This window comes from Drosophila ananassae, chromosome XR, assembly GCF_017639315.1.
Source record: "Drosophila ananassae strain 14024-0371.13 chromosome XR, ASM1763931v2, whole genome shotgun sequence".
NCBI classification, from domain to species: Eukaryota; Metazoa; Arthropoda; class Insecta; order Diptera; family Drosophilidae; genus Drosophila; species Drosophila ananassae.
This window is the reverse complement of record NC_057932.1, coordinates 7,799,072-7,826,811: the sequence shown is the minus strand read 5'-3', so window position 1 is coordinate 7,826,811 and position 27,740 is coordinate 7,799,072. Positions and strand designations below refer to the sequence as shown.

Here is a 27,740-nt window from a genome sequence, read left to right as displayed (position 1 = left end):
TTAAGTCTTCAGAATGAAATTTTAAATATATATACAATTGAAAGATTCTATTTTACTTTGTACCCGTCAATGAAGGGATATACGAAGAGGCGCCTTGCGGTAATGTCGGTTTTTTCGGCCTATAAAATAAATTTTAGATTATTCAAAATTTTAAAAGTTTGGTTGATTCTTTTGAGTCTATCTTTGTTCGAGAATCCAACCTTGTTCCTTATTAGACTCAAAAATTAAACATAAACTGCAAGGGTATATTTTTCTTATATGGGCATAAACCATATCTTACACTAACTTTCGGCTCTGCTAGAACGGGCTCTTCATCTATTCGTTTTCGGATTATTTGTGGCCTCTTTAGTTTTGTTAATAATAGTAATTATAATTTCCATATACGCGAATTGCAACTGTCATAACGATCTGGTTAAGTTGGGATGTATTGTGTAACAATGACAATTTAACAACCTAACAATTTTTGCAATGTTTTGTTCCATAATTCAATAATAGTACGCATAGGTACTAGCTTGTCACGTAATCGGCGATCTGCAACATTTTTTAACATTTACTTCCGAATGCCATAAAGATTTCTTCATTTCAGAAAAGTAACAAGAAAAGGAAAGTTAATTTCGGGCGAAACCGAAGTTGATATACCTATACCACCACTAAGGTGGTGGTTTTTGCAATATTTTGTTTCATATATCAAACATAGTACGCATAGGTGCTTGCTTGCCACGTAATCGGCGATCTGCAACATATTTTAACTTGTACTTCCGAATGCCATGAAGATTTTTTTATTTCAGAGAAGTAACAAGAAAAGTTAATTTCGGGCCAAACAGAAGTTGATATACCTATATCACCTTTTAGGTGGTGTTTTAATTACAATATATACATCGGATAAAATATACATCGCAAATATCGGACATAGTCAGCCGGTTCTAAAATATTTATTATAATTTTAAATTCCTAACAACATAAAAAATTACAATAAATAGCATGTAGCCTGTCTGTTTCTGCGCAAATAGTCTCTCAGTTTTGAAGCCTTTTGTTCCAGTAGAAACTTAGCACACATCCTTATTTTATTTGCAGGCAGTATACAAATCGGACCGGCCGGGATTGGTCGACTATACCGTATAGCTGCCTTTTAACTGATTGATCGGAAATGCCCTAATTTGGTGTTTTTTAGGTTAGATGGTTGAGACCTTCTATGGATTCTATTACGGGCAACCTAAGCCAAAATTTTTGAGGATCTTCAAATGTTGACGTTAGCGTTTTGTGTCAGCTGGGTGAAAGTTTTGGTACTCCGAACCCACTGGAACATGATTTACGATACTTATTGGAAACAGGTGACTATGCAGATGAAGCACTAGTGTTTACAGCAGATGGAACAAATGATCATTTAAGACAAGACTCAGGATCCTCGGAGTATGGATTTCGTCCAAAAATCAAACTTCCTTGCCATAAAGCAATATTAAGCGCGCGGTCACCATTTTTTCGAAATTTAATTGCGCGGCGTACACGTAAAATAGATGAGTATGTAGAACGATCTTTACACGTTCCGACTCGTATTGTGTTAGACGAAACTGTTATTCCAAAAAGGTATGCACGCGTATTGCTTCAAGCTATTTATTTAGACACAGTAGATTTGACTTTGATCTTGCGTGGTGTTGGATCAAGTACAACAGCGGGTTCTCTAGGAGAAGTCCATGCTTTAACCAACACTGGCCGAGTGCGTCCAACAACTCTTGAAGAAGCTATGGAGCTATATCAAATCGGACGTTTTTTGGAACTTGATATATTGGCCCAAGGATGTGAGGATTTGATTTTAGAATGGTTATCTCTAGACACCTTACCCACCGTTTTAAGGTGGGGCTGCCAACCTTATGGTTCTGCATGGGTTTTTCGACAAGCTTGTCAATATTTGCGAGAAGAATTTTCGGCTGTTAGCGCCTCGCCAGTTCTGCATCAATTGGATAAATCCCAGTTAATACATGTATTGCACAGTAACTTTTTACAAGCGTCGGAGTTAGAAATATTGCAAGCGGTTTTAAAATGGGGCGAGCAAGAACTTATTCGACGTATGGAAGATAGAGAACCAAATTTGTTGTCACATACAGCCCATTCAGTAACACGCAAAGGTGTAAAAAAACGCGACATAAGTGATATAGAACTAAGAGAAATTCTGTCAGAACTGCTACCTTTAGTACGGATGGACCATGTCTTACCCCCTCATTGTGACGTTTTATGTCAAGCCATTCGAAGAGGTCTTGTAAGTACACCTCCATCACATATGATTGGGGATGAAAGAGAAAATCTCCGTATCAACGCCTGGATTCGTGGAGGAAAAAACCAGGGATTGTATGTAAGGCCGCGTCTATTTATGCCATATTTTGAAGAAGTAAAAACACTTTTAGAAGATCGAATGCCAACGCACAATCACGTAGAAATATTACGAATGCGCACGACTAGGCATCCTCCAAATATTCCAGACACATTGTATATGGTATCTCACTTAAATTCTGGCTCAAACAGGGGTATTGGGGCAGAAAGAAATAATGATGAACAACATTTTGGTTTTTTAGGGGGAGCAGTTGCAATACCGCCACCGGACAACCAAACGTTATTAGCTATGCGGAAGCGTGAACATAAATTGCGTCAATCACCAATGTGCCAACGTGCATTGCTGCTCCCTCTTTCGTCAAAAAATGAAATTGACCGGCAAATTAGGCTTAGAGTTGTTAGAGAGTTTAATCTTCCGGATGAAGTATCTGATATATTGGGGAACTCTCTCCAAATCAATAAAGGAAGTAATGATCTCTCTATAGAAGCAACTGTTACACCATCATCGGCCCAAAATGAGGTTAGTTTACTTGAAGATGAAAACCAGAGACCCCCCCCTTCGCCAGCTGCTCATGGATCAGTTTCACAATACACAAACGCAGCACCTTCGTTTCTATCGACGGCTACAATGGCATCATCAGTGTCGTCTTATAATACTGATATGGTTCACCCATGTAACAACCGAAATCTTACTTTTCCAAGACATCACTCAACTGGTATTATTGGTGTAGCTAATTTTATGGCATATAATTCTGGTCCTGGAGCACAGTGCAGCTACGCACGTCTTTCAAATTCAAGTCAACATCGTAACGATTTGCCTGCCTTGATAACTGAGGGCGATTTTGGATTTTCTCATGATAACAGTCTGGGGTCTGATGCCGACACCGAGGGTGGAGCATTAGTAAGTCTTCAGAATGAAATTTTAAATATATATATAATTGAAAGATTCTATTTTACTTTTTACCCGTCAATGAAGGGATATACGAAGAGGCGCCTTGCGGTAATGTCGGTTTTTTCGGCCTATAAAATAAATTTTAGATTATCCAAAATTTTAAAAGTTTGGTTGATTCTTTTGAGTCTATCTTTGTTCGAGAATCCAACCTTGGGCCTTATTAGACTCCAAAATTAAACATAAACTGCAAGGGTATATTTTTCTTATATGGGCATAAACCATATCTTACACTAACTTTCGGCTCTGCTAGAACGGGCTCTTTTTCTATTCGTTTTCGGATTATTTGTGGCCTCTTTAGTTTTGTTAATAATAGTAATTATAATTTCCATATACGCGAATTGCAACTGTCATAACGATCTGGTTAAGTTGGGATGTATTGTGTAACAATGACAATTTAACTACCTAACAATTTTTGCAATGTTTTGTTTCATAATTCAATAATAGTACGCATAGGTACTAGCTTGTCACGTAATCGGCGATCTGCAACATTTTTTAACATTTACTTCCGAATGCCATAAAGATTTCTTCATTTCAGAAAAGTAACAAGAAAAGGAAAGTTAATTTCGGGCGAAACCGAAGTTGATATACCTATACCACCACTAAGGTGGTGGTTTTTGCAATATTTTGTTTCATTTATCAAACATAGTACGCATAATTGCTTGCTTGCCACGTAATCGGCGATCTGCAACATATTTTAACTTGTACTTCCGAATGCCATGAAGATTTTTTTATTTCAGAGAAGTAACAAGAAAAGTTAATTTCGGGCCAAACAGAAGTTGAGATACCTATATCACCTTTTAGGTGGTGTTTTAATTACAATATATACATCGGATAAAATATACATCGCAATTATCGGACATAGTCAGCCGGTTCTAAAATATTTATTATAATTTTAAATTCCTAACAACATAAAAAATTACAATAAATAGCATGTAGCCTGTCTGTTTCTGCGCAAATAGTCTCTCAGTTTTGAAGCCTTTTGTTCCAGTAGAAACTTAGCACACATCCTTATTTTATTTGCAGGCAGTATATAAATCGGACCGGCCGGGATTGGTCGACTATACCGTATAGCTGCCTTTTAACTGATTGATCGGAAATGCCCTAATTTGGTGTTTTTTAGGTTAGATGGTTGAGACCTTCTATGGATTCTATTACGGGCAACCTAAGCCAAAATTTTTGAGGATCTTCAAATGTTGACGTTAGCGTTTTGTGTCAGCTGGGTGAAAGTTTTGGTACTCCGAACCCACTGGAACATGATTTACGATACTTATTGGAAACAGGTGACTATGCAGATGAAGCACTAGTGTTTACAGCAGATGGAACAAATGATCATTTAAGACAAGACTCAGGATCCTCGGAGTATGGATTTCGTCCAAAAATCAAACTTCCTTGCCATAAAGCAATATTAAGCGCGCGGTCACCATTTTTTCGAAATTTAATTGCGCGGCGTACACGTAAAATAGAGTATGTAGAACGATCTTTACACGTTCCGACTCGTATTGTGTTAGACGAAACTGTTATTCCAAAAAGGTATGCACGCGTATTGCTTCAAGCTATTTATTTAGACACAGTAGATTTGAATTTGATCTTGCGTGGTGTTGGATCAAGTACAACAGCGGGTTCTCTAGGAGAAGTCCATGCTTTAACCAACACTGGCCGAGTGCGTCCAACAACTCTTGAGGAAGCTATGGAGCTATATCAAATCGGACGTTTTTGGAACTTGATATATTGGCCCAAGGATGTGAGGATTTGATTTTAGAATGGTTATCTCTAAGACACCTTACCCACCGTTTTAAGGTGGGGCTGCCAACCTTATGGTTCTGCATGGGTTTTTCGAAAAGCTTGTCAATATTTGCGAGAAGAATTTTCGGCTGTTAGCGCCTCGCCAGTTCTGCATCAATTGGATAAATCCCAGTTAATACATGTATTGCACAGTAACTTTTTACAAGCGTCGGAGTTAGAAATATTGCAAGCGGTTTTAAAATGGGGCGAGCAAGAACTTATTCGACGTATGGAAGATAGAGAACCAAATTTGTTGTCACATACAGCCCATTCAGTAACACGCAAACGTGTAAAAAAACGCGACATAAGTGATATAGAACTAAGAGAAATTCTGTCAGAACTGCTACCTTTAGTACGGATGGACCATGTCTTACCCCCTCATTGTGACGTTTTATGTCAAGCCATTCGAAGAGGTCTTGTAAGTACACCTCCATCACATATGATTGGGGATGAAAGAGAAAATCTCCGTATCAACGCCTGGATTCGTGGAGGAAAAAACCAGGGATTGTATGTAAGGCCGCGTCTATTTATGCCATATTTTGAAGAAGTAAAAACACTTTTAGAAGATCGAATGCCAACGCACAATCACGTAGAAATATTACGAATGCGCACGACTAGGCATCCTCCAAATATTCCAGACACATTGTATATGGTATCTCACTTAAATTCTGGCTCAAACAGGGGTATTGGGGCAGAAAGAAATAATGATGAACAACATTTTGGTTTTTTAGGGGGAGCAGTTGCAATACCGCCACCGGACAACCAAACGTTATTAGCTATGCGGAAGCGTGAACATAAATTGCGTCAATCACCAATGTGCCAACGTGCATTGCTGCTCCCTCTTTCGTCAAAAAATGAAATTGACCGGCAAATTAGGCTTAGAGTTGTTAGAGAGTTTAATCTTCCGGATGAAGTATCTGATATATTGGGGAACTCTCTCCAAATCAATAAAGGAAGTAATGATCCCTCTACAGAAGCAACTGTTACACCATCATCGGCCCAAAATGAGGTTAGTTTACTTGAAGATGAAAACCAGAGTCCCCCCCTTCGCCAGCTGCTCATGGATCAGTTTCACAATACACAAACGCAGCACCTTCGTTTCTATCGACGGCTACAATGGCATCATCAGTGTCGTCTTATAATACTGATATGGTTCACCCATGTAACAACCGAAATCTTACTTTTACAAGACATCACTCAACTGGTATTATTGGTGTAGCTAATTTTATGGCATATAATTCTGGTCCTGGAGCACAGTGCAGCTACGCACGTCTTTCAAATTCAAGTCAACATCGTAACGATTTGCCTGCCTTGATAACTGAGGGCGATTTTGGATTTTCTCATGATAACAGTCTGGGGTCTGATGCCGACACCGAGGGTGGAGCATTAGTAAGTCTTCAGAATGAAATTTTAAATATATATATAATTGAAAGATTCTATTTTACTTTTTACCCGTCAATGAAGGGATATACGAAGAGGCGCCTTGCGGTAATGTCGGTTTTTTCGGCCTATAAAATAAATTTTAGATTATCCACTATTTTAAAAGTTTGGTTGATTCTTTTGAGTCTATCTTTGTTCGAGAATCCAACCTTGTTCCTTATTGGACTCAAAAATTAAACATAAACTGCAAGGATAAATTTTTCTTATATGGGCATAAACCATATCTTACACTAACTTTCGGCTCTGCTAGAACGGGCTCTTCATCTATTCGTTTTCGGATTATTTGTGGCCTCTTTAGTTTTGTTAATAATAGTAATTATAATTTCCATATACGCGAATTGCAACTGTCATAACGATCTGTGTTGTCTCCGGGACGTATGGCTCCCACGTTCCTTTAGCAAACACACAATTTCTTAATAATAATCTTTATTATCCATATGCGTGCCACAAAAAATGTGAAAAGCGCTAAAAAACTTCGTGTTTTATCCACACGTTAACTTCACCGTATTTCTCTTGTTCTTTCTAATAGCGATGGCCGACGCTTTGCCTTCTTTTGGCCGTTACTAAACCTATCGATAAGTTTACATATGTGTGCTTATTCTAAACAATTCAAATTTAAATCAAAATTCTGTTACGGCGGCAACATTCCCTCCCCTGTAATTGATCCCGGTTCGTGGTCAGTTACCATCCTCCAAGCCGACGTCCAAAACCGCTATCTTCGTTGCTGGTCTTTCCAAAACGCCGTGCTGGGTCTTTATAGTCACTCGTCGAACTTGTCCATCCTTGGCTATCATTGTGTCGATCACTCGTCCCTTTAGCCACAAGTTCCTGGGTAGAAGCTCATCTACGATGACTACGATGCTCCCAATGGTTATGGGAGGTACCTTCTCGAACCATTTGGTGCGCCTGGTTAATACGGGCGCATACTCTTTAATCCATCGCTGCCAAAAACGGTCCCCGAAGCGCTGAGACTCAATCCATCTACGCTGCAGATTCATCCCTTCTTTTGGTAGTGGCTTGTATCCATTCGCTGACCCCAACAGTAGGTGGTTCGGGGTCAGAGCGGCGTCATCCTCAGTGTTCAGACTTACGAACGTGAGCGGTCGCGAGTTGATGATAAATTGTGCCTCCATCAATGCATTCTCAGGCCCTCGTCGTTGAAGGAGTAATTTGGGCAAATGATTTTCAGAATTCCTTTTGTTGTCCGGACAAGTCTCTCCCATGCTCCACCCATGTGTGGTGCTCCTGGTGGGTTGAATCGCCACTTTATGCCATCGAACTTAATGGTGATCTTATCGTACTCGATCTTTTTCAGCTATTCTCGCACGGCTTTTTCCGTGGCTCTGAAGTTCGTACCATTGTCTGAGAATATTTCCTTCGGAGTCCCTCGAAGTGCCATAAAATTGGAGAGGCACATGATGCATGAACTTGTGTCAAGACTATAGGCGATCTCGAAATGCACCGCGCGCAACGTGAGGCAGGTGAACAGAGCTACCCATCTCTTCTCCTTGCGCCTGCCGACGTTCACCATAACGGGCCAAAATAATCGACGCCTGTGTAGGTAAACGGTCTCTGGAAGCTTCCTATTCTCGCTCTCGGAATCGGTGCCATCTGGGGAGGTCTGGGAGCTGCAGTGTCAACCTTGCATCGTTGGCATGTACTCCGCACGGATTTATACAACACTCGGAGGCGGCTGATGTAAAACGAAGCCTTGATGTCGTTTATTGCAGTCTCGTGAGCAAGATGATGGTACTTCTCGTGAAAACTCCTCGCTATTAGGTTAGTTATCCGGCATCCTGGAGCTAGTATAATTGCGTCTTCAGCTATGTCAATTGAGTTCAGTCTGCCTCTAGTCCGCAGTACTCCATCGTTGTCTACATATGCGTTCAATCCGACCAATCTGTTTCCTTTGTGCAGCGTCGCTCCCACGGATAGCACTTTCAACTCTTCGGCGAAGGCGATGTCTTGGGATTGCTTATAAAGTAGTATTTTCGCTTTCCTCACATGGTACATCGTCGTGGCTGTTGGCATGTCTTGCTTGGCGCATTTCGCTCGTAACCGATCGACGAATAAGAATATTATCGCCACTGCTCTATACAACCGCCGCCAGCTCGAGAAATGGTGCGCATTGAACATAACCGCTGATCTCGCACACGTTGTCATCACATGCTTCCGTATTTCTGAAGTATCGATGATGCTCTCCTGCTTTGTCGATGTTGGCCAATGGCTGGATTCAGCTTTTAGGAACCCAGGTCCCGTTATCCACGTCTTCTGCTGGGTTTGGTCGGTGATCTTTGTAGCTCCGTCTGCTACGTTCAGCTTCGAGGGTACCCACCGCCATTGCTCGACTTGCGTTGTTTCCAGGATTTCGGCGACTCTGTGCATCACGAACTGATGAAAGTTTCGGGGGTCCATAGTTAGCCACTGCAGTACTGTCTTTGAATCTGACCAGTATGTGGCATTGTCGATTCGCAGGTTGCGCGTGCTCATCACCTTGTGGGCTAAGCGTGCTCCCATAACTGCTGCCTGCAGCTCCATACGCGGAATCGAGAGTGGTTTTAAAGGTGCCACCTTCGACTTCGCTATCACCAAAGAGACGTCGACTTTGGCATCCATTGCTACACGCAAGTAGCAGACAGCAGAATACGCATACTCGCTGGCGTCGACGAATGTGTGGAGCTCCGTTTGGCGGGGATCTGATGTGTCTGGGGAGAAGCATCTCGGCACCTCGAAAATCCTGATTTGCTCTAAAAGAGTTTTCCAAAGGCGCCAGTCTTCCAGAATCTTCTCGGGCAGCTCCTGATCCCAGTCCATATTTAGCCGCCATATACGCTGTAGAAATATTTTCAGCCCAATCGTGTGGCACGACAAGAATCCTAATGGATCGAAGATCGACATAAGGACTTGCAGAACTTCTCGCTTGGTCGGGATTACGTTTTCTGCCAGGACGTCGCGTTTCAGCCTTGCAAATCTGCAGAGAAACTTAAACACATCCTTATGTGGGTCCCAGGACATACCAAGTATCTTTTCAGTCGAACAAAAATCCACAGGTTCTTGGCTACCAACATTGCCATTACTTTGCAAGCTCTTAAGGACTTCTTTTGAATTAGAAGACCAGTTGCGGATCTCGAATCCGCCTCTTCGATGAACCTCTATGACTTGTCTGGTGGTCTGGATGGCCTCCTGTTCGTTTCTCATGCTATCGATGTAGTCGTCGACGTAGTGCGCCTTTTGGATGGCGTTTTAGGCCAATGGGAAATCTTCTTGATGGGCTTCTGCATTTTTATCTCGAACGAAGTGAGCGATGAATGGTGCGCAACTGATCCCAAACGTCATAGCCCGCATAACATAGGTTTCTACTTTATCGCTGCTTCTGTCATACCACAAGAATCGTTGCGCGTGCATATCCTCCTCACGGATGTTGATCCTGTGAAACATTTCCGCAATGTCTCCGCAAATCGCAATCTTGTTGACACGAAAAGCTAGTAAGACCTCTATGAGTGGGTTCAGGCTATCTGGTCCCTTAAGTAAGTAGTCATTCAGTGCACATCCGTGTGACTTCGCGGCTGCATCCCATACCAGCCTTAGCTTACTCGGCTTATTTGGATTTCGCACTATGAATATCGGCAGATACCACGTACGGCTGTTCTCACGGCAGGTTTCCTCCTTGGATAGCTTAACCGCGTATCCTTTGTCTAGAAGGTTCCTGACTTGGGCGTCAATCTTGTCGTACATTTCAGGTTCCTGAGATACCTTTTTCTTTATGCAGGTAAGGCGTTTCAGAGCGTTACCGCGGCTCTCTGGCAGTTTGTCGATGCCGCCACGCCACGGAAAACCGACTTCGTATTTTCCTGACTTCTCTTGGCAGGTGGTCTCTAATATTTTGACTGCTAGCTTATCTTCGGCTGAATATAGCTTACGTGGTACGAGTGTCTCGAGGCTGTAATGGTCCTTGATGTCGTCATGAAGCTCCTGCCAATCGCAGTCGCAGTGATGCATGACAATGGATCGTTGGGGGTTCGTCGATCCTTGGATGGTCCATCCTAGCATACACTTCGATGCTATCGGTTCGTTCCATTTCCCTTCTCGGATCCTGCGAGGGACTGCTAGCTTCCAATTATTCGACCCGATTAGCAATGTCGGCTGGGCAGAATAGGACTCTAGCGGTAAGTCTCTCAGATGCTGGAATCTGCTACGTAGTTCTTTCATCTCGACTGTCTGTTTTGGCAGTGCTAGGTTCTGAACGGTCTGGACGTTGTTCAACCAATAAAATCTATCGGAATTGGTTTCAGAGATTTGGACTGATGCTTTTACGGATTCGCTCTCAATTCGAGTTGTTTCTGCGGTCCACTGTAAACACATTGGCGCAGCTTGGCCTTGTATTCCTAATCTTTGGAATACAGATGCGTCTACTAAAGTCACGGATGATCCTTCGTCTAGGAATGCATAGATTTCGATCATCCTGCTGCCATTGCGTAGCTTAACTGGAATGATGCGAAAGAATTGACTTCCGTAGTTGTCGTCTTGATGCGTACTCACGAGATTTTGTGTACTGCCTTGTTCCGTGTGAAGTAGCTCATGGTGCCGCCTTGTACATCCGTTAATTCCACAGTTTCCGGTTCGGCATCTATTGCGATGTACTTTGAGGCAGCAGAAACATGCTTTACTCGATGTGATTATCTGCCACCTGTGCTGCGTGTCGAGGTTCAAGAACACCTGACATTGTGGTGGGCGGTGACTGATGTCGCCGCACGCCACGCACCCCGATTGAACTTGCTTGTCCTTGCGTTGCGCGACTGTTGTGAGTGTTAACTGCGCCTGATTTGTAAAACGATGGCGCCACTACTGAAGATGCTGCCTCTGCGATCTTGTACAACCAATCGCTGAATGCTTTAACTGCTGCTATTCTATCATCACGAGGTTGCATTGCCCAGTTTAGCTTGTGTTGGTTGGGAAGCTTATCTACGAGCTCCTTAACCAGCATTGGATTGTTAAGATGTGCCTTCAGTTCGCATGCCTCCATAATCGCACAGACGTTGCGAACTGCTAGCGCGTACTCTATTAAAGCCTCCAATCTGTCTTTGGGTGGTGCCAGTCTTCGCACCTTTTCCACCATTCTTTCTAGGATATGCTCTGGTCTGCCGAAGAACATCTTCAGAGTGCTGATGACATCTGGAACTAGGTTCGGAAGTAGAAGTTTATCCCTAATCAGTTCACGAGCCTTTCCTTTAAGCGACTTTTGCAGACGTAGCATGTTTTCCACGTTGGTGTATCCAGCTGCTGTGGTGCTGTGTTCGAACGTGCTGATAAATAACGGCCACTCCTCCGGATCTCCACTGAATGTTGGAAGATCTTTTGGTATAGCTTGCCGGGCCGCTATTTGACTGCTCGTTGGTGAATCTGTAGCTCGAACCATCCCGGCTTCCGGTACATCAGTGGGATTCATTTGCATGAGAAGTTTATACTTTTCTTCTATAAACTTTGCCTCCGATTGCCTTTTCTCCTCTAGCTTCTTTAAAAGCAATTGGTTCCTAGTCCTTTCCGGATTTCCTTCCTGCGCGTGTGTGTTCTCTCCGCTGCCGGCCATATCGATTAGAGTATCGACAGCTAGCGCTTTGTCGTGCGGTTCGGGGGTGGCCATTGCGTCTTCGCGTGTTTGAGGCTGTACCGGTGATCTTTGCATACTGCCGTACGGTGCTATGTGGCTGCAACCCGCGAGGCAGAAATCGCAACTCCAGTCCTTGCTCTCAATGTTGTCCTCTACGCCGGCACACTCAAAATGGTACCACCTTCCGCAAACGTCACACTGAACCCAATTCTCTGACGCTGTCTCGTTCTTGTTCTCACAAATTTGGCACACTTCTATATTCATGCTCCACTCTAACCAGCGTGCGTGTTCTGACGCGTCTGCATGTATACGTGTGCTTCTTCGTTCGATCTGCGTGCTTACCTAGCTTTTCTTTCTAGGGCAGCCACGCCTTTACCTCTGCCTTGATCCGCAAAGTCCTTTCGTTCCTGTAATCGACGTGATCAGCTCGACCTAGCTGTTATCTGCTGGGAATCCGACGCTTTGATCCGTAGGTAACGAAGTTCTTTAGAACGAGGTCTTATAGAACCAAGTTTTTTAGAACTGGGTCCTATATAACGAAGTTTTTTAGAACGAGGTCTTATAGAACCAAGTTTTTTAGAACTGGGTCCTATATAACGAAGTTTTTTAGAAATGTTGTCTCCGGGACGTATGGCTCCCACGTTCCTTTAGCAAACACACAATTTCTTAATAATAATCTCTATTAATCCATATGCGTGCCACAAAAAATGTGAAAAGCGCTAAAAAACTTCGTGTTTTATCCACACGTTAACTTCACCGTATTTCTCTTGTTTTTTCTAATAGCGATGGCCGACGCTTTGCCTTCTTTTGGCCGTTACTAAACCTATCGATAAGTTTACATATGTGTGTTTATTCTAAACAATTCAAATTTAAATCAAAATTCTGTTACGGCGACAACAATCTGGTTAAGTTGGGATGTATTGTGTAACAATGACAATTTAACAACCTAACAATTTTTGCAATGTTTTGTTCCATAATTCAATAATAGTACGCATAGGTACTAGCTTGTCACGTAATCGGCGATCTGCAACATTTTTTAACATTTACTTCCGAATGCCATAAAGATTTCTTCATTTCAGAAAAGTAACAAGAAAAGGAAAGTTAATTTCGGGCGAAACCGAAGTTGATATACCTATACCACCACTAAGGTGGTGGTTTTTGCAATATTTTGTTCCATATATCAAACATAGTACGCATAGGTGCTTGCTTGCCACGTAATCGGCGATCTGCAACATATTTTAACTTGTACTTCCGAATGCCATGAAGATTTGTTCATTTCAGGAAAGTAACAAGAAAAGTTAATTTCGGGCCAAACAGAAGTTGATATACCTATACCACCTTTTAGGTGGTGGTTTAATTACAATATATACATCGGATAAAATATACATCGCAAATATCGGACATAGTCAGCCGGTTATAAAATATTTATTATAATTTTTAATTATTTGCTTAAATATCCCGAAAGTTTACAATATAGTTTCTTATTTTTTTAATAATATTTATATTTTTTGGGCAAAAAGTGTGTTATCTTGCTATCGTAATTACTTAAAATAAAATCCACTGATTTCGGGTGTTTGATATAATATTATAACTATTACATTGACCCGGTCACTTGGCAATAGTAGTACATTTTTTTATCTACTCTTCAGTCGGCTTGGAAAAGGCCATCCATTCCTCGGAGGCCACAAAAGAGCCCGAATTTTCCATATAATCGTCGAGGAATTTTTTATGGATAATTTTGAAAGTTTCTTCACATCCGGAATTTCGAAAACGAGCGTTAAGCGACCTAGAAGAAGCTAGGAGTTCTAACAGGAATTCATGCCGTTTTCTTTCGATAAATTCCTAACAACATAAAAAATTACAATAAAAAGCATGTAGCCTGTCTGTCTGTTTCTGCGCAAATAGTCTCTCAGTTTTGAAGCATTTTGTTCCAGTAGAAACTTAGCACACATCCTTATTTTATTTGCAGGCAGTATATAAATCGGACCGGCCGGGATTGGTCGACTATACCGTATAGCTGCCTTTTAACTGATTGATCGGAAATGCCCTAATTTGGTGTTTTTTAGGTTAGAGGGTTGAGACCTTCTATGGATTCTATTACGGGAAACCTAAGCCAAAATTTTTGAGGATCTTCAAATGTTGACGTTAGCGCTTTGTGTAAGCTGGGTGAAAGTTTTGGTACTCCGAACCCACTGGAACATGATTTACGATACTTATTGGAAACAGGTGACTATGCAGACGCAGCACTAGTGTTTACAGCAGATGGAACAAATGATCATTTAAGACAAGACTCAGGATCCTCGAAGTATGGATTTCGTCCAAAATACGAACTTCCTTGCCATAAAGCAATATTAAGCGCGCGGTCACCATTTTTTCGAAATTTAATTGCGCGGCGTACACGTAAAATAGAAGAGTATGTAGAACGATCTTTACACGTTCCGACTCGTATTGTGTTAGACGAAACTGTTATTCCAAAAAGGTATGCACGCGTATTGCTTCAAGCTATTTATTTAGACACAGTAGATTTGACTTTGATCTTGCGTGGTGTTGGATCAAGTACAACAGCGGGTTCTCTAGGAGAAGTCCATGCTTTAACCAACACTGGCCGAGTGCGTCCAACAACTCTTGAGGAAGCTATGGAGCTATATCAAATCGGACGTTTTTGGAACTTGATATATTGGCCCAAGGATGTGAGGATTTGATTTTAGAATGGTTATCTCTAAGACACCTTACCCACCGTTTTAAGGTGGGCTGCCAACCTTATGATTCTGCATGGGTTTTTCGACAAGCTTGTCAATATTTGCGAGAAGAATTTTCGGCTGTTAGCGCCTCGCCAGTTCTGCATCAATTGGATAAATCCCAGTTAATACATGTATTGCACAGTAACTTTTTACAAGCGTCGGAGTTAGAAATATTGCAAGCGGTTTTAAAATGGGGCGAGCAAGAACTTATTCGACGTATGGAAGATAGAGAACCAAATTTGTTGTCACATACAGCCCATTCAGTAACACGCAAAGGTGTAAAAAAACGCGACATAAGTGATATAGAACTAAGAGAAATTCTGTCAGAACTGCTACCTTTAGTACGGATGGACCATGTCTTACCCCCTCATTGTGACGTTTTATGTCAAGCCATTCGAAGAGGTCTTGTAAGTACACCTCCATCACATATGATTGGGGATGAAAGAGAAAATCTCCGTATCAACGCCTGGATTCGTGGAGGAAAAAACCAGGGATTGTATGTAAGGCCGCGTCTATTTATGCCATATTTTGAAGAAGTAAAAACACTTTTAGCACAATCACGTAGAAATATTACGAATGCGCCCGACTAGGCATCCTCCAAATATTCCAGAAACATTGTATATGGTATCTCACTTAAATTCTGGCTCAAACAGGGGTATTGGGACAGAAAGAAATAATGATGAAAAACATTTTGGTTTTTTGGTATTGCGTCAATTACCAATGTGCCAACGTGCATTGCTGCTCCCTCTTTCGTCAAAAAATGAAATTGACCGGCAAATTAGGCTTAGAGTTGTTAGAGAGTTTAATCTTCCGGATGAAGTATCTGATATATTGGGGAACTCCCTCCAAATCAATAAAGGAAGTAATGATCACTCTATAGAAGCAACTGTTACACCATCATCGGCCCAAAATGAGGTTAGTTTACTTGAAGATGAAAACCAGAGTCCCCCCCCCCCATCGCCAGCTGCTCATGGATCAGTTTCACAATACACAAACGCAGCACCTTCGTTTCTATCGACGGCTACAATGGCATCATCAGTGTCGTCTTATAATACTGATATGGTTCACCCATGTAACAACCGAAATCTTACTTTTCCAAGACATCACTCAACTGGTATTATTGGTGTAGCTAATTTTATGGCATATAATTCTGGTCCTGGAGCACAGTGCAGCTACGCACGTCTTTCAAATTCAAGTCAACATCGTAACGATTTGCCTGCCTTGATAACTGAGGGCGATTTTGGATTTTCTCATGATAACAGTCTGGGGTCTGATGCCGACACCGAGGGTGGAGCATCTGCATTAGATGCCGGTAACAGTCATCTTTCCGAAATGATGCCGGATGTAGCTATGGCTACGGCATCGTTGGGACAGCTTCATTTGACAAATAGTGGATCTGGGTGTATTTCCACTAGCACACGCGCATCAATTATTAATAACGAGGTACCAGAAAGCTTGCAATTGGATTTAGGCGATGGTCCAAGCCCCCATGTCGTTGGAACTGCAACAAGTAGTATTACTATACGTAATATTCAGGTAGGCTTCCATTACCGTTTAATTAAAAATGTAAATAATGCTATTATTTTCAGCAACTGCCTCAAAATAGTTACCACCATTTTAGGCATCGTTCAAATTTACCCTTTGAAATCCTGCGACAAGGGCAGGCCTCACCTACGTTGCATCGCGAACATTCAGGAATGTTTAATTCCGGTCCTCCCAGATTTTTATAGAGGCTGCAAATTGGACCGACCAGGAAAAATTATTTAAGCATGCCTTTCCGAGTAGAATCCAATATAACTATCCGCAAAGCATAGATAATTAAATAAAATACTTATAAATTATAATCAATTTCTTTTTATCATTGTATGTATATTGAAATATATGTGAATTTGTTAACTCGTGTTGTAAATGTGTTAATTTTTGCAAGATTAGTAAGTCTTCAGAATGAAATTTTAAATATATATATAATTGAAAGATTCTATTTTACTTTTTACCCGTCAATGAAGGGATATACGAAGAGGCGCCTTGCGGTAATGTCGGTTTTTTCGGCCTATAAAATAAATTTTAGATTATCCAAAATTTTAAAAGTTTGGTTGATTCTTTTGAGTCTATCTTTGTTCGAGAATCCAACCTTGTTCCTTATTAGACTCAAAAATTAAACATAAACTGCAAGGGTAAATTTTTCTTATATGGGCATAAACCATATCTTACACTAACTTTCGGCTCTGCTAGAACGGGCTCTTTATCTATTCGTTTTCGGATTATTTGTGGCCTCTTTAGTTTTGTTAATAATAGTAATTATAATTTCCATATACGCGAATTGCAACTGTCATAACGATCTGGTTAAGTTGGGATGTATTGTGTAACAATGACAATTTAACAACCTAACAATTTTTGCAATGTTTTGTTCCATAATTCAATAATAGTACGCATAGGTACTAGCTTGTCACGTAATCGGCGATTTGCAACATTTTTTAACATCTACTTCCGAATGCCATAAAGATTTCTTCATTTCAGAAAAGTAACAAGAAAAGGAAAGTTAATTTCGGGCGAAACCGAAGTTGATATACCTATACCACCACTAAGGTGGTGGTTTTTGCAATATTTTGTTCCATATATCAAACATAGTACGCATAGGTGCTTGCTTGCCACGTAATCGGCGATCTGCAACATATATTTTTTTTTTTTTTTTTTTTTTGTAATTAAACTTTGCTTTTATTTAGTCTCTTCTCTTAATTTTGAGACTAACAATAAGTTTTCAAATCTTAACATTAACATTTAACTAACAGTAGACTAAGACTGCATTATGGTTGCGCGTTCCTCAAGACGGTCGCTGGGTGGGTAGGTCATTGCGACGAAGTCGTGATTGGTTGCTCAACCTTGTTAGACCTCTCGCCAGGTGGTTAGGGTGCGACAATAGCTTGCTAAAGTACTTTTCCTTCTGTTCTGCGATCACATCTTTGACTGGAAGAATGTTTAAGTCGCGATGTATGTTTTCGTTGCGAACGTACCACGGTGCCCCGGTGATTGTTCTCAAGATCTTCGACTGAGCTCGCTGGACTATGTCAATATTGCTATTGCTGGCATTCCCCCATAACTGGGAGCCGTACATCCATATAGGTTTAAGTACCGAGTTATACAGCAGGACTTTATATTTAAGGCAAAGGGGAGACCGAGCGTTGATAAGCCAATGAAGGCTGCTGGCTTTAAGCTTTAGGTGGGTTCTTTTAGCTTCAATGTGCCGACGCCATGTGAGTCTTCTATCGAGGTGTACTCCTAGATATGTTACCTCGTTTGCTTGCGGGAGTAGGGTGTTGTTTAGCGTAAGGGGCGGGCAGTTTTGCCTATTCAAGGTGAACGTAACGTGCTTGCATTTTTGTTCGTTTACTTTAATTCGCCAGTCTGATAGCCATTTTTCAACATCCACCAGATGAAGAGCTAGCTGCGCAGTTGCTTGCATCGGGCATTTTGAGCGGCTAAGAATAGCTGTATCATCAGCAAACGTAGATGTTGTTAGTCGTGTGCTTGTCGGGATGTCTGCTGTGTAGAGAACATATAATGTTGGTCCGAGTACACTTCCTTGAGGAACTCCAGCTCCAACAGTGAATTCGTCAGATATATCTGTGTTGCACCTCACAGCAAATTTTCTGTCGTAAAGGTAAGACTCTAAAAGCTTGTGGGTATTACAAGGGAGCATTGTCTTGATCTTGTACATTAGACCTTCTAGCCAGACTCTATCAAATGCTTGAAAGACATCTAGAAATATTGCGGTACAGTACTCGCGTTTTTCGAATGCATTCCGAATTTCTGCTGTTATCCGGTTGACCTGCTCAATTGTTCCGTGCTTTTCACGAAACCCAAACTGATGTGACGGGATTCCTTCCTGGATCCTTAGGTATGTGTTTATTCGAGTCAGAATGCATTTCTCAAAGAGTTTAGATAAGCATGAAAGTAGGCTTATAGGTCTATACGACGTGGGAATTGTGTGGTCTTTTCCCGGCTTTGCTATCATTATTATAATTGACTTTTTCCATCTCGCTGGAAAGTGGCCAAGTTTTGCGATGGCATTGAAGAGCTGGGTGATAGTGCAGACGGCGCAATATGGAAGCTCAATGATCATTTTGGGATTTATGAGGTCGCAGCCTGGTGATTTTTTCGGATTTAGTTGGTTTTTGATGATATTAGCGATTTCGTTTGGGCGAAACTCGATTGGTTCATGTTGAAGCTGAGGCTCGTATGGTAAAGTCGGCAAAGTAAAGGCACTAGTGGCCGGATTTGGTTGGAAGATATTTTTAAGGTGATTGGCAAACGTGCTGGCTCTGTCTGCATCGCTGCGCGCCCAGCCGCCTGTGGGATTTCTAATAGGCATCACGGTTTCTTTCGGTGAGCTTAGAGTTGGGTGAGCTCTCCATAGTGAGTGTTTTGTAATAGAAGTTGACAATTGCTCTATATAGCGGCGGTGGACATAATCTTCTTCTTGCTGTAGGGCTTTAGTAAGTTGACGTGAGGCATGTCTAAAGCTTTGCTTAGCAGATGGCGATCTGTGGAGTTGCCACTCGCGACGTAAACGCCTCTTTTCGAGGACGAGCTGTTCGATTTGTAGATTTGTCTTTTTATTGCTTTGTGTATTTATGGTTTGCGATGTTGAGGCTCGAGCTGCAGAGACGAGTACAGACTCAAGTGAATTAACAAAGCTGTCTACGTTTGCTTCATCGTGGAGATGAGGACTTAGCTCAATGTGTGAGCTGATATATTTTCTGTACTTAACCCAATTGGTTTTCTGTGAGGTCAATTTTAATGGTTGTTCCAATGTTTCTGGATGTCGCAGTAGAATAAACAGGACAGGCGAGTGATCAGATGAGAGGTCCGATAGGCAATTGGCGCTTATCAGATTTTTAGGGATGTTTTTGGTAATCGCAAAGTCTATTAAATCTGGTAGTTTCCTTGGGTCTGCCGGCCAGTATGTTGGTGTGCCAGAAGAAACATAGTCGAGCTTGTTCTTGGCTTTGATAATTGCATTATAGAGCTGCTTCCCTTTTGGAGTCACGAGACGGGATCCCCAGTGTGTGTGCTTGGAATTGTAGTCTCCTGCTGCTATGAAGTGGTCTCCAAGTGTGTTGAAAAACTGCATAAACTCATCTTCAGCTATATTGAAGCGAGGGGGGCAGTATACGGCGGCTAGTGTAAGTTGGTTGCCAGTATTTAGTTGTATATTTATAGATGTGGCCTGTAGGTAGTTTTTAGCAAATTTTTTTTGATAATGGTGCTTTATGCGGCTTCTGATTAGAATTCCAGTCCCACCATGTGCTTTACCATCTGGATGATTTGTTCCGTAGAATGAATATCCTCGTAGTTGAAAATTGTATTTGTTTGTAAGGTGTGTTTCCGAAAGCAGCATTACATCGATATGATTGTAGAGTAGGAATTGAGCTAACTCAAGTTTATGTTGGGAAACGCCGTTAGCGTTCCACGTAGATATCCGTAGGAAAGCCATTATTTGGATTGTTGTGAAACCAGCATTTGAATCAATAGATTTTGGTTTCGCATTAAATCTTGCATAGTTGTGCGCATAAACGACATAAATTCCGCCAGGCTTTGTTGTAGGCTGCATATCATAGCTTCAAAGTTGCTTTTTGGCTGCTCTGTTGGTTGATGTTGCTGAGCCGTGTTCGGTTCTTGATATGCTGATTGCAGAAATGAGCTTCTTGAGGCAGGTGTCGCCGGTCCTGATTTTAAGGCGCTTGCGTATGTAAAATTTTTGTAAGAGTTAATGGGTCCTAGTGAGGATCTGGCTGCAGTCGAGAAGAAGACTTCAGGGTTGCATCTTGCATAGTTGTGCGCATAAACGACATAAATTCCGTCAGGCTTTGTTGTAGGCTGCATATCATAGCTTCAAAGTTGCTTTTTGGCTGCTCTGTTGGTTGATGTTGCTGAGCCGTGTTCGGTTCTTGATATGCTGATTGCAGAAATGAGCTTCTTGAGGCAGGTGTCGCCGGTCCTGATTTTAAGGCGCTTGCGTATGTCACATTTTTGTCAACGTTAATGGGTCCTAGTGAGGATCTGGCTGCAGTCGAGAAGAAGACTTCAGGGTTTGATCTGGACGCCGTGAACTGTCCATTTTGGGTGGATGCGACTTTTTAGATCCTTATGGACTGGGCATCCTCTATAATTAGCAGTGTGGTTGCCACCGCAGTTGCCGCACTTTTTCGAGTTGCTGTCATCTTTGCTCGCTGGGCAGTGTGCGGAGTCATGAAGCTCTCCGCAAACTACACACACCGGGCGCAGTTTACAGTATGACCTTGTATGGCCATATTCTTGGCAGTTCGCACATTGTACCGGGCCATTGCGTTTGTGCGGTTCCTCAACTGTAATTCTGCGGTGCAGCAGGTACTGAAGATTGTATATTGGGTGCACTTCGTATTTCTTCAGGAGCTTGGTTTCTGGTTCGAGCTCAACCTTAAAGAGTGGCTGCGGCTTTCTATCCCTGTTAGGGATATTAAAGACTGTCTTGGCGCTAAAACCCTTCTCCTGTACCGCCTTTTTTATCTCTGCAGGCGTTACTTCGGGCTCTATGCCCTTAAGTACGACTTGCAGGCCCTTGCTGCTTTTTAGCTGATATGTGTAAAAGTTCTTTTTATTCTCGGTAAGATATTTTGATAATACTCTGTAGTTATCTTCAGACTTCATTTGAACTTTTGTTTCTTGAATGTTGCCCTTTACAAGGGGTATTATGTGGAAGTTATCCTTACCAATAAGCTCAATAATTTTGTTGACAAGAACATTGGAACTTTTTTCGCGTATATAGATAGGCGGAGGTTTTGGCTTCCTTTTCTCAACTTCAGTGGATTCGCCCGCCTCAACCTCATCGGCGTCTGCCAAGATTTTAAATCGGTTTGAGTTAATGGGCGTTTCTTTTGCTGCTAGGCTAGCATTGCCACGGGTTATTTTGCGTTTGGAATTGAGGGGGCTCAGCTTCCTTTTGATTTGGATGTAGCGATCCATGCCAGTCTGCACAGCCGGCTTAATATAGTCATTGTTTTTGTTTTGGTTTTCGGGCAGCGCGGACGTATTAATATTTGCGCTGCTAGCTGATGACGTCGTTAAACGCGCTGTCGATACAGTTGCGGTTGTTGTTGTTGTTACTGTTGACGTTGTCAAAGAAATTGAGGTGCTAGTTACTGCACTCTTTGGCTGCAGAGACATCGATGGTATCGAGGGGGAGCAGGAACGCGCTCTCTCGCTCTCTACGTTTAAGAATTCGGTCAAGTTGGGGGTAATTGACCGCGATTGATCGGAGCTTGCATGGTTTTCGGTTGCTTTAAAAGAGAAGTACGCGTTGTTTCTTGGTACTGAGAGCCGTCTCTCGTCTTGCTCACGTTGACGTTGTGTGCGAACGTCGTTTGAGCTCATTGCAGTCGAGGTTGATTTAGTTTAAGTTTTGAGAGTTGTGTTTTATATTAATTAATTAATTAATTAATCAATATAAACATTAGCGATTTCATCGCAAAAAGCGTCTTTTCGCTTTATTGTAGATTTCTTAGACCAGTCACTGCACTTTTATGATTTTATTGAATATTTTTTTTCCGGAGCACAATAAAAAACACGTCTGCATGCGACGACAGTCGGCCGAATTCCCCAACATATTTGAACATATTTTAACTTGTACTTCCGAATGCCATGAAGATTTGTTCATTTAAGGAAAGTTAATTTCGGGCCAAACAGAAGTTGATATACCTATACCACCTTTTAGGTGGTGCTTTAATTACAATATATACATCGGATAAAATATACATCGCAAATATCGGACATAGTCAGTAAAGTAAGTAAAGTAGTAAAATCCACTGATTTCGTGTGTTTGATATAATATTATAACTATTACATTGACCCGGTCACTTGGCAATAGTAGTACATTTTTTTATCTACTCTTCAGTCGGCTTGGAAAAGGCCATCCATTCCTCGGAGGCCACAAAAGAGCCCGAATTTTCCATATAATCGTCGAGGAATTTTTTATGGATAATTTTGAAAGTTTCTTCACATCCGGAATTTCGAAAACGAGCGTTAAGCGACCTAGAAGAAGCTAGGAGTTCTAACAGGAATTCAAGCCGTTTTCTTTCGAGAAATTCCTAACAACATAAAAAATTACAATAAAAAGCATGTAGCCTGTCTGTCGCTTTCTGCGCAAATAGTCTCTTAGTTTTGAAGCATTTTGTTCTAGTAGAAACTTAGCACACATCCTTATTTTATTTGCAGGCAGTATATAAATCGGACCGGCCGGGATTGGTTGACTATACCGTATAGCTGCCTTTTAACTGATTGATCGGAAATGCCCTAATTTGGTGTTTTTTAGGTTAGAGGGTTGAGACCTTCTATGGATTCTATTACGGGCAACCTAAGCCAAAATTTTTGAGGATCTTCAAATGTTGACGTTAGCGTTTTGTGTCAGCTGGGTGAAAGTTTTGGTACTCCGAACCCACTGGAACATGATTTACGATACTTATTGGAAACAGGTGACTATGCAGACGCAGCACTAGTGTTTACAGCAGATGGAACAAATGATCATTTAAGACAAGACTCAGGATCCTCGGAGTATGGATTTCGTCGAAAAATCGAACTTCCTTGCCATAAAGCAATATTAAGCGCGCGGTCACCATTTTTTCGAAATTTAATTGCGCGGCGTACACGTAAAATAGAGTATGTAGAACGATCTTTACACGTTCCGACTCGTATTGTGTTAGACGAAACTGTTATTCCAAAAAGGTATGCACGCATATTGCTTCAAGCTATTTATTTAGACACAGTAGATTTGACTTTGATCTTGCGTGGTGTTGGATCAAGTACAACAGCGGGTTCTCTAGAAGAAGTCCATGCTTTAACCAACACTGGCCGAGTGCGTCCATCAACTCTTGAGGAAGCTATGGAGCTATATCAAATCGGACGTTTTTTGGAACTTGATATATTGGCCCAAGGATGTGAGGATTTGATTTTAGAATGGTTATCTCTAGACACCTTACCCACCGTTTTAAGGTGGGGCTGCCAACCTTATGATTCTGCATGGGTTTTTCGACAAGCTTGTCAATATTTGCGAGAAGAATTTTCGGCTGTTAGCGCCTCGCCAGTTCTGCATCAATTGGATAAATCCAAGTTAATACATGTATTGCACAGTAACTTTTTACAAGCGTCAGAGTTAGAAATATTGCAAACGGTTTTAAAATGGGGCGAGCAAGAACTTATTCGACGTATGGAAGATAGAGAACCAAATTTGTTGTCACATATAGCCCATTCAGTAACACGCAAAGGTGTAAAAAAACGCGACACAAGTGATACGGAACTAAGAGAAATTCTGTCAGAACTGCTACCTTTAGTACGGATGGACCATGTCTTACCCCCTCATTGTGACGTTTTATGTCAAGCCATTCGAAGAGGTCTTGTAAGTACACCTCCATCACATACGATTGGGGATGAAAGAGAAAATCTCCGTATCAACGCCTGGATTCGTGGAGGGAAAAATCATATTTTGAAGAAGTAAAAACACTTTTAGAAGATCGAATGCCAACGCACAATCACGTAGAAATATTACGAAAGCGCACGACTAGGCATCCTCCAAATATTCCAGACACATTGTATATGGTATCACACTTAAATTCTGGCTCAAACAGGGGTATTGGGGCAGAAAGAAATAATGATGAACAACATTTTGGTTTTTTAGGGGGAGCAGTTGCAATACCGCCACCGGACAACCAAACGTTATTAGCTATGCGGAAGCGTGAACATAAATTGCGTCAATCACCAATGTGCCAACGTGCATTGCTGCTCCCTCTTTCGTCAAAAAATGAAATTGACCGGCAAATTAGGCTTAGAGTTGTTAGAGAGTTTAATCTTCCGGATGAAGTATCTGATATATTGGGGAACTCTCTCCAAATCAATAAAGGAAGTAATAATCCCTCTATAGAAGCAACTGTTACACCATCATCGGCCCAAAATGAGGTTAGTTTACTTGAAGATGAAAACCAGAGTCCCCCCCCTTCGCCAGCTGCTCATGGATCAGTTTCACAATACACAAACGCTGCACCTTCGTTTCTATCGACGGCTACAATGGCATCATCAGTGTCGTCTTATAATACTGATATGGTTCACCCATGTAACAACCGAAATCTTACTTTTCCAAGACATCACTCAACTGGTATTATTGGTGTAGCTAATTTTATGGCATATAATTCTGGTCCTGGAGCACAGTGCAGCTACGCACGTCTTTCAAATTCAAGTCAACATCGTAACGATTTGCCTGCCTTGATAACTGAGGGCGATTTTGGATTTTCTCATGATAACAGTCTGGGGTCTGATGCCGACACCGAGGGTGGAGCATCTGCATTAGATGCCGGTAACAGTCATCTTTCCGAAATGATGCCGGATGTAGCTATGGCTACGGCATCGTTGGGGCAGCTTCATTTGACAAATAGTGGATCTGGGTGTATTTCCACTAGCACACGCGCATCAATTATTAATAACGAGGTACCAGAAAGCTTGCAATTGGATTTAGGCGATGGTCCAAGCCCCCATGTCGTTGGAACTGCAACAAGTAGTATTACTATACGTAATATTCAGGTAGGCTTCCATTACCGTTTAATTAAAAATGTAAATAATGCTATTATTTTCAGCAACTGCCTCAAAATAGTTACCACCATTTTAGGCATCGTTCAAATTTACCCTTTGATATCCTGCGACAAGGGCAGGCCTCACCTACGTTGCATCGCGAACATTCCGGAATGTTTAATTCCGGTCCTCCCAGATTTTTATAGAGGCTGCAAATTGGACTGACCAGGAAAAATTATTTAAGCATGCCTTTCCGAGTAGAATCCAATATAACTATCCGCAAAGCATAGATAATTAAATAAAATACTTATAAATTATAATCAATTTCTTTTTATCATTGTATGCATATTGAAATATATGTGAATTTGTTAACTCGTGTTGTAAATGTGTTAATTTTTGCAAGATTAGTAAGTCTTCAGAATGAAATTTTAAATATATATATAATTGAAAGATTCTATTTTACTTTTTACCCGTCAATGAAGGGATATACGAAGAGGCGCCTTGCGGTAATGTCGGTTTTTTCGGCCTATAAAATAAATTTTAGATTATCCAAAATTTTAAAAGTTTGGTTGATTCTTTTGAGTCTATCTTTGTTCGAGAATCCAACCTTGTTCCTTATTAGACTCAAAAATTCAAAATAAACTGCAAGGGTATATTTTTCTTATATGGGCATAAACCATATCTTACACTAACTTTCGGGTCTGCTAGAACGGGCTCTTTATCTATTCGTTTTCGGATTATTTGTGGCCTCTTTAGTTTTGTTAATAATAGTAATTATAATTTCCATATACGCGAATTGCAACTGTCATAACGATCTGGTTAAGTTGGGATGTATTGTGTAACAATGACAATTTAACAACCTAACAATTTTTGCAATGTTTTGTTCCATAATTCAATAATAGTACGCATAGGTACTAGCTTGTCACGTAATCGGCGATCTGCAACATTTTTTAACATTTACTTCCGAATGCCATAAAGATTTCTTCATTTCAGAAAAGTAACAAGAAAAGGAAAGATAATTTCGGGCGAAACCGAAGTTGATATACCTATACCACCACTAAGGTGGTGGTTTTTGCAATATTTTGTTCCATATATCAAACATAGTACGCATAGGTGCTTGCTTGCCACGTAATCGGCGATCTGCAACATATTTTAACTTGTACTTCCGAATGCCACGAAGATTTGTTCATTTCAGAGAAGTAACAAGAAAAGTTAATTTCGGGCCAAACAGAAGTTGATATACCTATACCACCTTTTAGGTGGTGGTTTAATTACAAAATATACATCGGATAAAATATACATCGCAAATATCGGACATAGTCAGCCGGTTATAAAATATTTATTATAATTTTTAATTATTTGCTTAAATATCCCGAAAGTTTACACTATAGTTTCTTATTTTTTTAATAATATTTATATGTTTTGGGCAAAAAGTGTTTTATCTTGCTATCGTAATTACTTAAAATCCACTGATTTCGTGTGGTTGATATAATATTATAACTATTACATTGACCCGGTCACTTGGCAATAGTAGTACATTTTTTTATCTACTCTTGAGTCGGCTTGGAAAAGGCCATCCATTCCTCGGAGGCCACAAAAGAGCCCGAATTTTCCATATAATCGTCGAGGAATTTTTTATGGATAATTTTGAAAGTTTCTTCACATCCGGAATTTTGAAAACGAGCGTTAAGCGACCTAGAAGAAGCTAGGAGTTCTAACAGGAATTCATGCCGTTTTCTTTCGAGAAATTCCTAACAACATAAAAAATTACAATAAAAAGCATGTAGCCTGTCTGTCTGTTTCTGCGCAAACTAGTCTCTCAGTTTTGAAGCATTTTGTTCCAGTAGAAACTTAGCACACATCCTTATTTTATTTGCATGCAGTATATAAATCGGACCGGCCGGGATTGGTCGACTATACCCTATAGCTGCCTTTTAACTGATTGATCGGAAATGCCCTAATTTGGTGTTTTTTAGGTTAGAGGGTTGAGACCTTCTATGGATTCTATTACGGGCAACCTAAGCCAAAATTTTTGAGGATCTTCAAATGTTGACGTTAGCGTATTGTGTCAGCTGGGTGAAAGTTTTGGTACTCCGAACCCATTGGAACATGATTTACGATACTTATTGGAAACAGGTGACTATGCAGACGCAGCACTAGTGTTTACAGCAGATGGAACAAATGATCATTTAAGACAAGACTCAGGATCCTCGAAGTATGGATTTCGTCCAAAAATCGAACTTCCTTGCCATAAAGCAATATTAAGCGCGCGGTCACCATTTTTTCGAAATTTAATTGCGCG

At 41.1% G+C, this 27,740-nt stretch overlaps 2 protein-coding genes across 2 annotated transcripts; both read left to right on the top strand.

The window, feature by feature from the left end:
* The first annotated feature begins 767 nt into the window (after positions 1 to 767).
* Positions 768 to 4,581, top strand: LOC123257666 (BTB/POZ domain-containing protein 7-like). The gene is made up of 3 exons (XM_044717489.1): positions 768 to 792; positions 1,233 to 3,226; positions 4,558 to 4,581. The coding sequence occupies exons 1-3, from the start codon at positions 768 to 770 to the stop codon at positions 4,579 to 4,581; spliced, it is 2,043 nt and encodes a 680-aa protein (XP_044573424.1).
* Positions 4,582 to 6,277: 1,696 nt separating this feature from the next.
* On the top strand, positions 6,278 to 25,823 carry LOC123257703. Its single transcript, XM_044717588.1, has 3 exons — positions 6,278 to 6,395; positions 25,161 to 25,450; positions 25,504 to 25,823. Exons 1-3 carry the CDS (start codon positions 6,287 to 6,289, stop codon positions 25,642 to 25,644), a joined length of 540 nt encoding a protein of 179 aa, XP_044573523.1. The 5' UTR covers positions 6,278 to 6,286; the 3' UTR covers positions 25,645 to 25,823.
* The last annotated feature ends 1,917 nt before the right edge of the window (positions 25,824 to 27,740 follow it).